Consider the following 17,500-nt stretch of genomic DNA (forward strand, 5'->3'; position numbering starts at 1 on the left):
AGGGGGAAGGGGGAGGAAGGGGGGGAGGAGGGGGAAGAGGAGGGGGGAGAAGAGGGAGGAAAAAGGGGGGAAAAAAAGGGAAAAATGAAAAAGGAGGGGGAGAAGAGGAAGAGGAAGAGGGGGGGGAGAAAGGGGAAGGAGGGGGGAGGAGGAAAAAGGGGGAGGAGGGGGGAAGGGAGGGAAGGGGGGGGGAAAAGGGGGAAGAAGAGGGGGAAAGGGAGGGGGAGGAGGAGGGGGAAAGGAAGGAGAAGCGGGAACAGAAGAAGGAGGAAAAAAAGGGAAAGGGAGGGGAGGAGGAAAAAGGGAGGAAGAAAAAAAGGAGGAGGGGGGAGGAGAAGAAGGGGGAAAGGAAGGAGGAGGAGGAGAAAAAGGGAAAGGAGGGGGGCAGGGAAAAAAAAAGGAAAAAAAGGAGGGGGAGGAGGAAAGGGAGGAAAAAAAGAAAAGGAGGGGGAAAGGAGAAGAGGCCAGCAAGGGGAGGGGGGAAAGGGGGAAAAGGGGAACGGGAAAGGGGGGGGAAAAGGGGGAAAGGAGGAAAAGAAAAGGGGGGGGAAAGGGAAAGGAGGAAAAAAAGGGGGGGAAAGGGGAAAGGGGGAAAAGGGGGGGGAAGAGGAAGAGGGAAGGGGGAAAGGGGGAAGAGGAAGGGGGAAGAGGGGGGAGAAATGGGAAAGGAGGAGGGGGAACAAAGGGGAAGAGGAGGAGAAAAGGGAAGGATGGGAGGGAGGGGGAGGATGGGGAAAAAAAAAGCGGGGAAAGGGAGGAGGAGGGAAAAAAGGAGAAGGGGGAAGGGGGAAGAGGAGGGGGAAGGAGGAGGAGGGGGAAAAGGAGGGGGGGGGGAAGGGGGAGGAGGAGGAGGAAAAGGGGGAGAAGAGGAGGAGGAGGAGAAGGGGGAGGAAGGAGGAGGAGGAGAAGGGGAAAGGGGGAGGAGGGGGAAAAAGGGGGAGGAAGGGGGAGGGGGAAAAAGGGAAAACGGAGGGGGAGGAGGGGGAAAAAGGGGAGGAAGGGGGAGGGGGGGGGAAAAGGGGAAAGAGGAGGAGGAGGAAAAGGGGAGGAAAAAAGGGGGAGGAGGGGGGAGGAGGAAAAGGGGAAAGGAGGGGGAAAGGGAGGAAAAAGGGGGAAAGGGGGAGGAGGGGGAGGAAAAGGGGGGAAGGGGGAGGAGGAGGAAAGGAGGAAGGAGGGGGAGGGGGAAAAATGGGAAAAAGGGGAGGGGAGGGGGGGAAAAAGGGGGAGGAAGAGGAGGAAGGAGGAAAAGCAGGAAGGGGGAGGGGGAAAAAGGGGAGGAAGGGGGAGGAGGAGGGGGGAAGGAGGAGGGAGAGGGGGAAAGAGGAGGAGGAGGGGGGGAAAGGGGGGGGAGAGGGGGGGAAAGGGAGGAGGAGAGGGGGGAAGGGAGGAGGGGGAAAGGGAGGAGGGGGGGAAAGAGGGAGGAGGGGGGGAGGAGGAGGAGGAGGAGGAGGAGGGGAGGGGGAGGGGGAGGGGGAGGAGAGGGGAGGAGGAGGAGGAGGGGGAGGGGGGGGGAGGAGGAGGGGGAAAAGGGAGGAGGAGGGGGGGAGGAGGAGGAGGGGGAGGAGGAGGGAGGAGGAGGAGGAGGCGGCGGCGGTGCGGCAAGGCAGGCAGAGTGCAGGTAAGAGGAGGTCGAGACGAGCGATGACTCACCCGTCATTGACAGAGCCTGGCGACCCACCTGGTGCCTCGGTTCCCGCCCCTCCCTCCCTCTCTCCCATCCCCAGCCGCCCTCACCATCTCTCACCACCTGGTGCCTAACTATCTACCGTCCTCACCATTCCTCACCACCAGCTTACCCACCACCACCATTCCTCATTACCCGCATTCACCGACCTGCCTCATCATCTCTCCTTGCCATCTGTGCGCTCCCCTCTCTCGCCACCTGGGCGCCGCACCACCTACCTCCACCACCTGCCCTCGCCTGGCCTCGCTTCGCAATCCTCCACCATCTGGCGATTCACCATCACCCACATCGCACTTCACCCTCACCATCTGTCCTCACTCACCCTCATCTCGGCTGCACAATCTCTATCGCTCTCACCATCTACATTCCTCTCACCCTCACGACTTTAGCACAGACACCAGACTAAGAATATCACTGCAATATCCCCTGTTCTAGAATTACAATGTAGCATTGCACGGAGAATCACCCCACCTCAGTTTAAACATTCAACATACAGTCGTTTCACCACTATATATTCTCGATACATCTACATCTAGCCACCGCCCTCGCCAGCCTTCACCACCACTCTCCATCCCGGTGTGATCACATGACCTTACATATTCCACTTCATTAGATAAAAAAATAGTTTCATTAGCCTTGCATAAAAATAAATATTTTTTTCGAAGCCAAGATTCGTTAATTAATGAAAAAAATAACACTAAACGATCATATGAAAGAAAAAAACAAAGACATTATAGAGTTAGACTGACGTTAAAATTGCAACGATGTCCTGAACTCTAGTATAAGGTCTCGTCCCACCAAGAGCGTCTGTTATCTTCCTAAGATCCTCTGACGTCGTAGCACTCCTGCAGCCTCAAGAGACCTCGCGGCGATTGTTTACACTGGTTCTAAGGGTTCAACGTTTATTATGGGCTGACCTTCAACCAACGCCATAGAGGAAACATGACCATCATGGGAACTGCTCAGTCTGGACTCTAGAGCGAGGCTCACTCTCGTTTACTAGACCTTTCTTGACAGGTCCTTAATTAAGCATATGCTGTATTTCCTTTGAATTGATTTAATGGTCGCCATTAAATGTGGACTTATATGCCGATACCTGTTACCTATATTTGTGTGACTTAAAATAAATTGTAAAACTGCTTTCTATTATCGTCTTTACTTCAATATTATAAGCCTAGAAACATAACATCGAATACACGATTTTACCTGAAACAAAAAAGAGCCTCCCTTTGTAGGACTACAACACATTACTTCGAAAGGAAGTAGATTTTGTCTTAACCATTTAATCCATGAATCTTTAATCCGTATCACGAGTCGATCACAAAGAAAGAAAAAATTCTCAATTCCCATACCCTCCTCCCTCCTTGCCCTCCCCCACTACCACCATGACCAAGTTCCCGCAACAGCAAAGGGTACAAAAGACTAACAATTCCAAACTGCTGAATGAAAGTAGCGAGACAAAAGGCTACCGAAACCACCGCGCCAGCTCCCCTCCCGCAAAACAATAAGAGGTGAGCTGGCGAGTCCCCGACACTCACGCAACACCCCTACTACTTACGATACCCATTCATATATTCAAGACCAAAACACTGTCCCGTCGATAAATTGAAATTATGAGGACCCCATGCTGTTTCCTGTAATAGATTAACGAAAAAGATAATATCAGTGAGAAAGAAGAATGAGCCTTGCACATTGCACCAATACGTGTCGCCAGCTTTTAGAAAACGAGGAAAAATGAAATAAAAAATGGAAAAAGAAAAGAAACGAAACACTGCCGAAATAAAACGGAGTTGACAGGTACAATGACAGGTAACAATCGGCAAAATCGAAACGCACTCACATCCCAACATCGCTCACCACCCACCACCCACAATTGAATACAGCCCTTTAAACACCCCAGCCCTTCGGTCCCGCCATTGAAGACGAGACAATATGAGGTGAAACTGCGTCCGACCCGAACACCCCCTTCGCGACCCACCCACCGCATACTAGTTAACGAGGCTGCGATAACTGGGTAGTAATAAATTCCAGTGTAATAAACTTATCGACGGTACGAGAGAGAGAGAGAGAGAGAGAGAGAGAGAGAGAGAGAGAGAGAGAGAGAGAGAGAGAGAGAGAGAGAGAGAGAGAGAGAGAGAGAGAGAGAGAGGGGGGGGGGGGCACACAGACAGTGAGAAAGAGATAGAAAGAAAGAGGGAAAAAAAAGCCTACAAGATGAGAGTCATGGGCCAGTGGCGGTGCCGGGCTCGGAGAGTGAATGGGACGCCAATACCAGCAGTAGAACTGGTCTCGACACAAAAGATACGTCAATTGACTTATATAGCTGAAGAAGACCCCTTCCTCACCCCCGCCCACCCCATACCGCCGCCTCCACTACTGTGGTCGTTGACTATTGCTCTAACCCACAACGAGTATGGCACAACCGTTGTCAGGACACAGCAGCACATCCTCAGTATTATGGGCAAAATTACACATTGCAAACAAACCGCTTTAATGGCAAACAAGATTATTCACGGACCCAAATTTCAATTTCAAGGCTTTCGTCAACGTTTGTGGTTGTTTCAGTGCCATACTGGAAGGCAACAGTTTTGCTGCAACCGCTACTGACTCAACATATACAGCAGCCTCGAAGGCAAAAGATCACAGACCACACTGACAACATGTGAATCAAGGACGAACTTACCAACTTGGTGAGAGTTCAATAAAATCAAGATTTCAACGCACCGAATAAGCCAGGCAAATATCATTCGTTACGCATAACGAGAGATGGTGCTCGCTGCTGCAGTCAGCTGGGCGAGCGCCATGGGTGTTCTCTCGGCTACTAAGGAAAATGGCACGAGCTTATTCTCTGCTTTCGTTCTCCTACCTTCCTATGGCTCTTCATTTTCTACTTTTTCTCTCTTTTCTCCACTCTTCCCATCTTCTCCACCCCCTTTTCTCCCTCTTTATCTCCATTCTTATATTGCATTTTCTCGGTTTTCTCCATCCCCACCTACAAATTCCATCCACTCTAATTCCCACTTTTTTCCTATCCCTTTTGCCTTTCCACCCTTCTTCTCGCCTTTCCATGCTCTGCCCCCTCCTCTCTGGCGACAAGGGCAACCGCCGGTGCCGCCTCGCCACTGATGATACAGTGAAAACAAAAAAAAGGAGAGGGCGCGGGAGCCACTTCCAATCCCAATATGGCCGATATTTAACCCCCTAGACGGTAAAAGTCGTCCAGCCACCTATCTCGCACGGGCGGCCGGCTCTCTTCCATTCGTAGTCTCGGATTGGGTTGGGATAGGGATGGAGGAAGGGGGAGAGGGATGGAGGTAGGGGGAGGGAGGAGGGATGGTGGGGGAGGCGATCGGGCGGGCGGGCGGGCAGGCGGGAGAGTGAGCAACCTTCAAGAAGGTGACGTACGCGTGACGTCACGACAAGCCCAGCAGCCTTGCCACACACTTGTACAATATTTTAACCCTTGTTCCCCTTACTTACTCACTCACTCACTCACACACCCCATCTCTCTCTCTCTCTCTCTCTCTCTCTCTCTCTCTCTCTCTCTCTCTCTCTCTCTCTCTCTCTCTCTCTCTCTCTCTCTCACTTTCCCTTTTTAATCTTTCTCTCTCCTTCCACCTGATTCTCACTCACTCGCTCCTATAAGCTCCTCTCTTTTTTCTAATTCCAATCCAACATTTCCCTTCCGTCTTTCCTTTACCCCGCCCCCTCTATCTCAGGGAGTCTGAATGTATGAAACAAATAAACGACTGAAGTAAATACATTTTGGGAACTCCATCTGCCTGCAATAACCAGCAATAACCGCAGCTCGTGACATTACCAGCCTCAAGAGGGAGGGGGTGACAGAGGAAGGAGTGGGTTGGAAGTGAGGCCGGGGAGTAGTGGAGGAAGAGGGGTGGAGGAAGAGGGGGAGGGGCGTCCCACTTCTTCCCAAATCCCTGTGTTGCTAACGATGTCCAAAGAGCATTACACACGAAGGGCACATAAGTCACTTTGATTTGAGGCAGAACGACGGCTATTCATCCCATCTTCTGTATGTCTGCCTCTGCTCTTCTGAATGTAGGTCCTAATAATACGTCCGCCCACCTCGTTTGCCTGTCTGCTTGCTTATCTGTACTTCTTCATCTGTTCTCTCCGCCTGCCTCATCCGCGGTATCTGTGCCTTCATCTGTCTGCCTGGGTGTCTGTGCCTTCATCTGTCTGCCTGGGTGTCTGTGCCTTCATCTGTCTGCCTGGGTGTCTGTGCCTTCATCTGTCTGGCTACCTGCCTCTCTTCATCTGCCTGCCTATGTCTATTCATTCATCTGCCTGCCTATGCCTGTTCATTCATCTGCCTGCCTATGTCTGTTCATTCATCTGCCTGCCTATGTCTGTTCATTCATCTGTCTGCCTATGTCTGTTCTTCATCTGTCTGCCTGTCTGTTCATTCATCTGTCTGCCTATGTCTGTTCATTCATCCGTCTGCCTATGTCTGTTCATTCATCTGTCTGCCTATGTCTGTTCATTCATCTGCCTGCCTATGTCTGTTCATTCATCTGCCTGCCCATGTCTGTTCATTCATCTGCCTGCCTATGTCTGTTCATTCATCTGCCTGTCTGTATGCCTATACCTTCATCTGCCTGGTTGTGTCTGTTCATTCATCTGCCTGGCTGTGTGCCTGGCTGTGTGCCTGTCCCTTCATATGCCTGCCTAAGTGCCTGTCCCTTCATCTGCCTATCTGTGTGTCTGTGCCTTCACATGTCTGCCTATGTAGCTGTGCCTTCACCTGCTTGCTTATGTGTCTGTCAAATCCCTGATCTGCTTGCCTTCTTCCTCCACCTCTCTTCCCTTTCCCCTCCTCTTCTTTTCTCTTTCTCTCTCCTCTCTCCTCTCCTCTCTTCTCTTCCTTCTCCTTCTCTTCTCTCCTCTCTCTCTCTCTCTCTCTCTCTCTTCTCCAAAACCCTCCTTTCTCCTCTTCCACTCTCTCTTCCATTCTCTGCCCCCCCTTTCCCCTCCCCCTCCCCCCTCTCCTCTCTTCCACCTCTCTCCCCCTCTCCCCTCTCCTCCTCTTCCCCTCTCCTCTCTCTCTCACCCTTCTCTCTTCTCACTCTCTCTCTCTTTTCCCTTCCTTCTTCCCTTCTCTCCTCTATCCTCTCTCTCTCCTCTCTCTCTTTCTCTCTCTCACTCTCTCTTCTCTCTCTTCACTCTTCTCCTTCTCTCTCACTCCTCTCCCTTTTTTTTTTCGACGTCCCACCTGGCCTTGTGTGTAGCACTGTGCAAAGGCATTGTTCCTTCAAGCCACAAGCGCGTTCATTCGGGGAAAGGAGAAGGGGGAAAGAGGAAGAGGGAAAGGGGAGGGGGGGAGAAACGACAGAGGGAGCCGGCGGAGAGAGCGAAAGCAGCGTGAAGCGTTGATAAAGTCCTAGTGGGCGTCAAGCTCTCAGAAGCACGTTGTCCGCTGGAGGAGAGAGGTGGTAGGCAAGGAAAGGAGGATAGGGTTTATGTCGAAATAAAAGTGGTTGTAACGTCGAGAGAGAAAGTGAGGACAGGAGGGAGAGAAAGTGAGGACAGGAGGGAGAGAAAGTGAGGACAAGAGGGAGAGAAACTGAGGAAAGGAGAAAAAACGGAAAAGGATAAAGAAAAATAAGAAACAGAAGGGAGGAGCTTAAAAAAAGGCCCTTATTTTAACCCAAAGGGCAGCCCGACTGACCTAAAAATTAATTAGTTTGTATCATTAATCTAAAAATCTACAAATGATTTTCCCCTACAAGATGTGTGTCAACAACCTAACACTCACAATCTCCACAAGATGATGACCATGCCCCGGAAACACTCACCTGAAATAAAAAAAAAAACAATAATTAGAATAAAATTGAAAAGACTGATTATATTACATGTACTTGAAAATCCAAAATGACTGGAAAAAAATGTAATAAATATCAGCCAGAGGAACATTCGAGGAAAATATACTTAGTAACAACAATCAACATTGTCAAATAAAGAAATGCATAAAATTCTGCAATAAAAATATTCAAAATAAAGACCATAAGCGCGCGCCACAACGGGTGTGATTGTTTCACTTTGTCTGTCTGCCTGTCTGTCTGTCACCGTACACCCGATTGCCTCACTAGCAGGAGGGGGGGGAGAGCAGCAGCAGCAGGAGGAGGAGGAGGGGAGGGGGAAAGAGGAGGAAAAAGGAGGAGGAGGAAAAAGGAGGAGGAGGGGAAAGGAGGAGGAGGAGAGAGAAGGGGGGAGGAAAAAGAGGGGAGAGAAAGGAGGAGAAGGAGGAAAAAGGTAAGGAGAAAGGAGGAGAAAGGAGGAGGAGGAGGAAAGGAAGGATGAGGGAAGAGGAAATGAGGGAAGGGAGAGGAAAAAGGAGGAGTAAGGAAAACAGAAATAGGGAAGAGGAAAAGAGAGGAAAGAGGAGGACAGTAGGGAAAAAGAGAGGAAAAAATTAGAAAAAAGGAGGAGGAAAAAATGGAGGAGAGGAACTCGGAGGGGGAGGGAGAGGGAGGAGGAGGAAGGATTAGTAGGGAACCGGGGAGAGGATATGGACAAGAGGAGGAGAGGGAGGCGGTCAGATTAAAGCGGAGGAGGTGAATGGGAGAGGAATGGAAAGAGGGAAGGAGCTGGAGAGTTGAACGGTGGGAGATGAAGGGAGGGAGGAACGGGAAGAGAAATGACAAGAGTTGGGAAGGGGGGAACGGGGGGAATGAAGGGAGGGGAACGGGGGGAGAGGAAAGGGGAAGGTAGGGGAACGGGGGGAGAGGAAAGGGAAAGGGACGGGAACGCGGGAATGGAAAGGGGAAGGTAGGGTAACAGGAAGGTAAGAGGACATAATGGGAACGGGAGAAGGAAAAGGGGAAAGAGGAGGAGGCGGCAGTAGAAGGACCAGAAACCGAGGTGAAATAAGATTTTGCGAGAAGAACGAATGTAATAACGAAGAAGAGCATGAAGAAACAACAGAACTAAAGAAGCGCAGAAGCGAAAGAAAAAGGTGGAAAGAAGGCTGCGGAGCGTTGGCGTCGGCGGGAGCGTGGAGGAGCAGAGTCGCTTCCTTATTAGGAAACTGTAAACTCGTGACCCCTCCCCCCCGCTCTCTCTCTCTCTCTCTCTCTCTCTCTCTCTCTCTCTCTCTCTCTCTCTCTCTCCTCTCTCTCTCTCTCTCTCTCTCTCTCTCTCTCACACACACGTTTAGTGTTATTCGTTATATACACCTCTCTTCTCTTAACACTTTCGCAACGTAGTAGCCAGTGAGAATTTTCTAGCTGCGTTCTCATGCCCAGTTCGCTTATTCGGTTGAACGCCAGAGGGAGAACGAGAGACCGAGGAAGTCGACAGAATGAGAGGAAGAACCCGAGACCGGGAGGAAGCTCGGATGAACAAGAGAAGGGCGAGAGCACGACTCGGATCCAAGGGGTCGAGAGGGGAAAATGAGAAAACGAGGAGAACGAGAAAACGACAGGGCGGCGCGAGATACGAGTTCTCGCGAGTGTAACCCGAGGTGAGGCAAGCGTGGAGTGCAGGTGACCAGGCACTTGAGGCCTCACTCTTCTTCCCTCCACTCTACACTATACATCACCGCCCGTGATTTATGCCACTCCAGAGACTGCGCAGCACTAAATACAAATTCGCCCCAAGCCACCATACCCTTTAAGCCACTGTATTTTAGCTTCTATAAATATCGCGACCTTTCCAGTAAGAAGCAGATATGCATGAATTTGCCATTCTCGGTCCTTATACGCACAAACTTCATTCCAGTTTTTTACACGACACACCCGTAACCTGTGTGTTACTGCATTATGCTTGTATAACAATCTCCACACACATGTATTTAAATACAGATCCACTACATTAAAGTAATACGGTGGTGAGGACTAGGGGAGGGAGTAATATGCAAATTTTATGCCACTTCAATCACATTTTATAGCAGTAAAACCCAAACGTTGCCAAATGAAATAGGGTTAAATACGGAGCAAGAACTCTAAAAACATATATCAAGACCCCATACTCTTCCGTAACATGTCCTGTTGTTCTTGTAAAGCAGCTTTGAAAAATACCACGACCACGTGATGATTCCCCATGAATGCTAGCAGACTACTCTCTGGTGTCTGCTCTGAACCTCAGCAAGACTGATGCGGGCCGTCACCCTCTCTGTCAGTTTACACGGTCTTCCAAGGCGTCCCCCTAAATGAAAACCTGTTTACACGGGTTACAAATGCGCATTCATATTTCGAACAGCGTCCGGACTGCTGTTTATTCACCAAACACGTCCATTTTGACAAATGTTATGATTCGTGCATTGACAGTACATTTCAACCAAGCTTAGGACCTTTGAAGAACCTCTGTGTGTGTGTGTTTTATATGTAGGGGGGGGGGGAGAGGGAGTGCCGGATGCACGTCAGGATATATCACGATAAAAAGGTTAAGTAAATACCTAGTAGGCCTACACGACCAAAGCAGATTAATTCCCTCTCTTGCGTTCTGTCTGTCTGTCTGTCTCTTTGTCTCTTTCCTACCATACCAACTTTTGGATCCGTTTACAGTCACGCATCATACAATGGAGAAAAAACTTAATACGCTGGCCAAGTCTCTTATTTCAAATTTCTTCCTGCTCGGTATGCGATGTGGAGAAATACATGATTCCTAATACATGTGTAATTATTACATATACAGATTTGATTTCTTTATTGTTGTTTTAACTTTTTATTATATTCTTGAATGTCAGTTATTATAAACAGCGATTAATTAAACAAATATTAACGGACTGTAATTCATCCCCAAGACGAGACGCTACAATAAGAGAAATAAATTATTTTAACACCAAAAAGAAGTCACGGAAGCTGTTGTGCCGAAAGGCAACAGGAAGGAGCACAAACACGAAAGCAAGTCTGCATGCACTACATCACCACCATCATCATCTGTGGACGACACGCGGAACAGAACAAAAGCATGAATTCAAAAACTGCCTCAATTGACGAAAAGGGCGGAGGACGATAATGCGAGGATGATGAAGGGCTGAGGGTGAGGTCACTTCCACCCTCAGACACGTGGGCGTGCGTCACACGCCCTCTTGACGCCCACAAGTGCCTGGTTCATGGTAGGCAGGTGTGCCACCGCTGGCAGACGGGTATATTATGCTTAAATGCCACCAAGGGCCATGACCGACCCTTGTTAGCCCGGGATAAGAGGAATGACAACATACTTATATCTGACGTCATCATTATTACCGTCTCTATGTGACTGCTTCTACTAGATTAAAACTCTTCCTCCCTCTCCCCCTCTTTCTATGTTTGCATGTCTGTCTCCCATACACAAACTTAACACACGGACGTACGCGCACACAGACACAGACACACACATTAAAACGCATATCGAATCAAGCAATCGGCGGACAATGCCATGATCCACCGAGCCACTCATCCCCTACCTACATGGATATCTTCCCCACGCAGGGATATCCACCCACGCCTAACCTTTTCAGCCGCAACCGCCTATCCACTCCTAACTACGCCTCAAGTATAGAGGACTCAAGTCGCGAAAAGAATTAGGTTCTGGCTGCCTGCGTCATCTTGTTGCAAGAAGCATCTCATCTCATTAGCCATCGTCAATGCATTACGTCCGAATTGTGTGTGTATGTGTATGTGTATGTGTATGTGTATGTGTATGTGTGTGTTGAGTGTGTGTGTGTGTATGTGTGTGTTGTGTGTGTGTGTGTTGTGTTGTGTGTGTGTGTGTGTGTGTGTGTGTGTGTGTGTGTGTGTGTGTGTGTGTGTGTGTGTGTGTGTGTGTTGTGTGTGTGTGTGTGTGGCGGAGGGGCGCGGCGTGGGCGGTGGCGGGAGGGGGGGGGGGGGGGGGGGGTGTGGGGTGGGGGGGGTGGGGGGGGGGGGTGGGGGGGGGGGGCGTGGGGGGGGCGGGGGGTGGAGAGAGAGAAGGAGAGAGAGAGAGAGAGAAAAGGGGGAAAAAGAGAGGAGAGGAGAGAGAGAAGAGAGAGAGAGAGAGAGAGAGAGAGGGGAGAGAGAGAGGAGAGCAGAGAGAGAGAGAGAGCAGAATGAGAAGAGGAGAGAAGAAAAGAGAGAAGAGAGAGGAGAGAGGGGAGAGAGGAGAGAAGAGAGAGAGAAAAGGAGAGAGAAGAGAGAGAGGAGAAGAAGAGAGAGAGAGAGAGAGAGAGAGAGAGAGAGAGAGAGGGAGAGAGAAGGAGGAGAGAGAGAGAGAGAGAGAGAGAGAGGGAAGAGAGAGAGAGAGAGAGGGAGAAAGAATAGAGGAGAGAGAGAGAGGGAGAAAGAATGAGAGAGAGAGAGAGAGGGAGAAAGAATGAGAGAGAGAGGAGAGGAGCAGATAGAGAGGAAGAGAGAGAGAGAGAGATGAAAAAGAGAGAGAGATGAAAAGAGAGAGAGAATGAAAAAGAGAGAGAGAATGAAAGAGAGAGAGAGAGAGAGAGAGAGAGAAGAGAGAGAGAGAGAGAGAGAGAGAGAGAGAGAGAGAGGATGATGATGAAAAAAGAAAATAAGAATAAAGAAAAATAGAAGAAAGAAGAAAAAGAGCGATTCGCATCTTCAACCTCTTCGCTGAGATATCTCAAAGCTTGTTGTAAATTTCAAGGCATCCGGGGCAATATACCGCACTCGCTTTAGCCGCCGTGTTAATGCAAGGTGTCGCAACGCGAGCGCCGCAGCCACGTCGGCCGGTAACTTTAGCGCAGGTGGTGTGACAGCCGGATCAACGCCGTGCCAAGTTGAACAGGATTGATGTCCGGCGTTCTGGCATGGTCGTCTCATATATGACCGAGTCTTGCCTTCTGTCAACCAAGTCAATTCACTAAAATACACGAACTTTGGACGGAGATCCATGAAGAACAAGCCCATCTAATTCTTATATTGTATACGGCTGATAAACAGGTGCTGACAGCAACAGCAGGAAGAGCATCGGTACCAGCGCGGCGTACAGCACAGCAGCACGGCCAATTCCCCCAACCACGCGGCGGTATGTGCTGTTCACCTGGGCACGTCTCCGCACTGGCGCCGGACCCTTGCGGGAACAGAGCGCACAGCATTCCTTTGCGCTATACTTCGCTGCGCCCCGCCTGTGATCCATCCGTCGGAAAACCAAAACAGCGTGGCGGGAGATTATAGCTCGGATTTATGAAAAGCCTTTACACTACAGGTTTCCTAAAAAGAAAACAAGAATCATATATACATATATGCAACTTAATCGTCCCAAATCGGTTAGCTGGCAACCGCTCTACGAGAAGAGTTGCGCTGACTCCGCCGGAGATGGTAAACAAGAAGGCAGTTTATTAACACTAGCGACGGACTAGACTGCCTCCCCCTTCGCCACAAACGAGGCAAATATGGCTCTCATTCCTATAACAAACACCCCTCCCTCCCTTAACTGAAAGAGACCGCGAGGCCAGACAAGGAAATACGCCATGTAACTTCTTCCGACGCGATGCATGCAACATCTCCACGTTGCAAAGAAACAATGGCAAAGGCAAGCCGCTACACGAACGTGAGGCCAAAACGCACCAGCGGCGGGAACGAGCCACTCTTGCCATTGGCACTGAGCCCAAAGTAGTTTTTTTGTGTGTGGCGGAGGTGAGCCGTGCCACACCTATCATACGACGGGGTATCCTACACATGGGAAGGCGGGGGAGGGAGGGGAAGGGGTAGGAACAGGAAATGAGGGGGGGAGGAAAAAGGGAGGGGGAGGTGGATGATGGGTAGATTCATCCTTCTTTCCAGGCATTGTAGAGGAGAAAAAATACATGTATCGGCCCTTATGACACAAAAACAAACGAGGCATCCTCAACCAGATAGTCCTATATCTTCATGAACTTAATTCATTCATTCTACTTATATGACCGTTAAAGATGAGCAAAAATTTCATTTTCTTTAAGAAAATAGCTAGTAAGCCTTCTACGTACGTACATGTAAGCATATGTTGTACGAGTATAAGTATGACAATAAGTAAATGTTAATATGAATGTGTATGTTCAGTAAATGTACCTATCAAACTGCGCGTGCTTGTTCTGTATATGCATGTTGTTTGCGAGGTTTACATGTTGATGTTCCTTGGGTGGAGGATAACATAAAGCACGAAATATGAATACGCAGTAATATCCAAGGAAACACCCCTCTAAGGGATCGAAAGACACACGGAATAAGGCGGGTCTTGGGGTTAGAGTAAAACTCTAACCCCAAGACCCGCCTTATTCCGTGTGTGTTTGCTTTTCCCGTCATGGATGCTTACATTGCTATGGTGATGTGAAACATGGGTTTTATTTTTACGTAACTGAATAATGATAATGGTAATCATAACTGTATTATGATGATGATGATGATGATGATGATGATGATGATGATGATGATGATGATGATGGTGATGGTGATGATGATGATGGTGATGGTGATGGTGATGGTGATGCGACGACGACGATCTAAATATAAAGTTATCATCATATCCTAATCAGATACCACTCGCTGCTATAATAATAAATAACATAACAATCAGAAGTCATCATTATGATAACTGATGGTGTGATAATCTAAAAAAATTATATCCACAACCAAAATAATGTTACTACTGATAATATATATCATGATCATTATCATTATCAATAGTATTATTAACATTACTACTAATATCAATATGATGATCATGATGACCATTATTATGATGATAACCATGATCGTCATGACATAACATCCATCATTAACTTTATCAACATTAATATAATTACTACTATGATGATACTAGTCATGATGTTGACACCGAGTATCACGAAGGTATATTTTGTAACAGACTGTGAAAATGACAACAGAAGAAAAACACTCAACAGGGGAGAAGGGAGCAAAGAACGCCCAAAAGCCATCTCAAAGTCAATGAACCGCAAACTTTGAAAGAAAAAAAAATTCCCGAGTGATTGAGCTCACCATCACGCGCACGCAGAAAAAAAAAACGATTTGGCCTGCGAGGAGTGGGCGCAGACAAGGCGAAAGGGAAGGAAGGGGCTCTCCCAGGCCCATGAGCTCCCCAGGCCCGAAGGACTGTCAAATGCGAGCGCCAACGTTGTCCCTTCGGCGGCGCATGAGTCATTCGCGGCGCCCGTCAAGAGCTGCGGAAAAGACAGCGACATCCCTCGGCTGTCGGTTAGGGTGACAACACGTAATGGTCACTCACAAAACACGACCGCAATGGAGATCGCTATTATCTCCCCCGATCATCGTCGCAGCGAGGAGCAAGGCGGAGTGGTCGTCCTTGACTAGGTTTTGGTAGTATGGTGGTACCGGTACTGATGTCGGTGTGCATGTTTCCGCATTCCTCGTGGCACTCATCTCTTCGGCGACGATAGGAGGGGCGTGGCACTCCTGTCCGAGGATCAGGAGCGGGGCAGGAGGGGAAGGAGCAAGGACTCCCCGTCCCTGCTATCCCCCGACCCTCTAGCCGTGTGAGTCATCTCTCTCCCTCTCTCCTGGGCCGAAGCGACGGACGACCGTGCCCTCTCTAGTCGGCGCGACGCCATGCCCACGACTGTGCGCTCGCCCTTCCTTCCCCCAAATGAATAATCCTGCAGGACTAACCAGCCGCAGCTTATGGACGCGCGATGACCGTTCGGCCTGGGTTCCTCGAATAACGCGCGTCCCGTTAGCCGCGACACTATGAGTCCCGCGAGAGACAATTAGGGAGCGACGGTCTAAAACGAGTTTCAATGAGCACGCTGTATATGGCGGTGGTGCGGGGCGCGGGACCTTCGCGCCACCAGGTAGTAGAACCCTCACTCAAATGCCACGTCATACACGACCCCCTCTATCAATGATCGGCGAAGGCGGCGGCGAAGGCGATGGAGGCGAGAAGGTGTGTGTGTGTGCTTGCTTGATCGTTTGCTCTGTCATGCTTTTTCTGAGATTTTTCTACCGGACTTCCCCAACAAATAACATTTACCGGGGGTAAACATGCTAATTCCCCGTAGGTGAATAACCATGGTTCATGTCTGCGAGTAACCCGAGATGCTAACACAGGTGCCTATATGTAAACAAAGCCCCTCACGCCCTGCTTTCGCTTTCTTCTCTCGTGTTCTCGATCACGGCGCCAGTTTCCAAGGAAACGGAATAGGATTCGCCACCCTTTGAGGCAACGCACGGGTACTGCCGCCGGAAATCACACGCGCCATCGCAGCTATGCACGTCACGGTATGAGCTGACACACGGGAAAGGAGGGAGGAGGAGCTGGGGCGAAAGAGAGGGGACTGCTAACCAAAATTCACATGACTCGAACAGCTGGTTACTACCCGCCGTGAATGTCGTTTGCAAACCACGTGGATACCCCACTACATCTCGAGTACCCTGGCCTCCGCATCGCCCTCCTCGCCCCTCATTCCCTCCCCAGGTGCTGCCCGTATAAACAATCCCCCTCACTTCAAACCCAGCCCGTTCCCAGAGACCTTTTTTCAGGGGTGATTGTTTCCCTTACGCATCGAGATGTCTGCGCTACCACCACCGTCAATGGCCTTCCCAAAACAGAGAAACGTTAGCCTAGACAAAAGGGGTCAGCCCTCGGCAAAGCAGCTATCCCGAAGAAAGGCTTGTTGAAAAAAACGAATACAAAGCGTTATGAAAATTCCTATATCAAATTCCAGCACCAGTAATATTACAAAGTTAAAAATAGATTTTTAAACAGGCCTGCGTGAGCGTAAATGGTGTGTTCGGGTAGCGAGGCTCTTGGCTCCTCGACCAGATCGGATGTAAACAAACTCCCGAGACCCCTTCCCCCGCCACCTCGCTTCCCGTCATGCTTCGGCTCCTCTCATCTTCTGCACGCATCTGTCCTCCCTAACATCACCTTAGGCAGCTACGCCTCATCTCGCTTTGCTAACACTCAATCACGGACACTCAGGAAGAGTAAGAAAATATAGATAGATAGGCTTGATAGACATGGATAAACGGATCGATGGATAAGCACATGGGTAGATAAATATATAGCCAGAGAGACATATCGACAAATAGACAAACAAATATACAGATGAAAAGGCAGAGTGACTGGCAGACAGATAGACAGATATATGGACATCTATTCAGACAGGGACAGACATGTAGCCAGATGAATGTGACATTAGTTTTAAAAATTGCTAGGATTGGTCAAGCATAAAATCTTTCACTTGGGATACAACTCTAAGGATCGACATTCTAAGAAGCTTGCCACACTTCACAGGTACGATAGGCCTACTTCAATAACCAAGTTAAAAAATGATGTACCCCCATTGGAAATCAAAATACAAACAGCAGGGACGAAAAACGACAAAGGCTATCGAGTATCAATCCCGAGAGGACAAGGGAGGCGGTGGCAGCAGCTGAAAGGAGCGCACAGAAGCCCAACTATCAAATGGCAGAACTCCCACAGATCCATTGGGGACTTATCGCGTATCCTTCTCAGTGACGAAATACGGTGTCGCGTACAGCCCCTCCATCCCCACGGCATCGCTGGAGTGATGAAAGGGAAGGTGAAAGGTTAAGTGAAGAAGGAAAAAAATGAAATGGAAATGGAATTCTATAAGAATGGAAAGTCGAAGGGGGGAGGGGGAGGGAAGTTGAGCGGGGAGCCTATACCACACACCCCTCCCATTCCCCCCAACCGCCCCAAATGAGTAAGACCTTCGATTCATCTCTCATGTCATGCATGACACCTATTCCTGAGCTGGAGATCCCACACCTGCAGTTCATATTGAAGTGGCAGGTTTTAAAAGAGCAATAATGTACGAATCGCTAGAATGGCTGGTTGGGCTTGCTTCTGGGAAAGGCCACGGGGAGCAGACGACACTCACGCCGCCCAAATAAGAATCAC

The 17,500-nt window shown here is 49.4% G+C and overlaps 1 protein-coding gene across 3 annotated transcripts in view; it reads right to left on the reverse strand.

The window, feature by feature from the left end:
- Positions 1-17,500, reverse strand: part of LOC119583585 (protein phosphatase 1 regulatory subunit 12A-like) — a 73,492-nt gene that overhangs the window by 46,137 nt on the left and 9,855 nt on the right. Inside the window, exon 2 of one of the 3 annotated variants that reach the window (XM_037932150.1) lies at positions 7,435-7,500. The exons of the other annotated variants lie outside the window; for them this stretch is intronic. Within the exon in view, the coding sequence (XP_037788078.1) occupies positions 7,450-7,500 (51 nt within the window). The 3' untranslated portion in view covers positions 7,435-7,449. Of the gene's footprint in view, positions 1-7,434; positions 7,501-17,500 lie in introns of those variants that run through there. 3 annotated transcript variants of the gene reach the window in all.

Source organism: Penaeus monodon, chromosome 2 (assembly GCF_015228065.2).
Source record: "Penaeus monodon isolate SGIC_2016 chromosome 2, NSTDA_Pmon_1, whole genome shotgun sequence".
NCBI classification, from domain to species: domain Eukaryota; kingdom Metazoa; phylum Arthropoda; class Malacostraca; order Decapoda; family Penaeidae; genus Penaeus; species Penaeus monodon.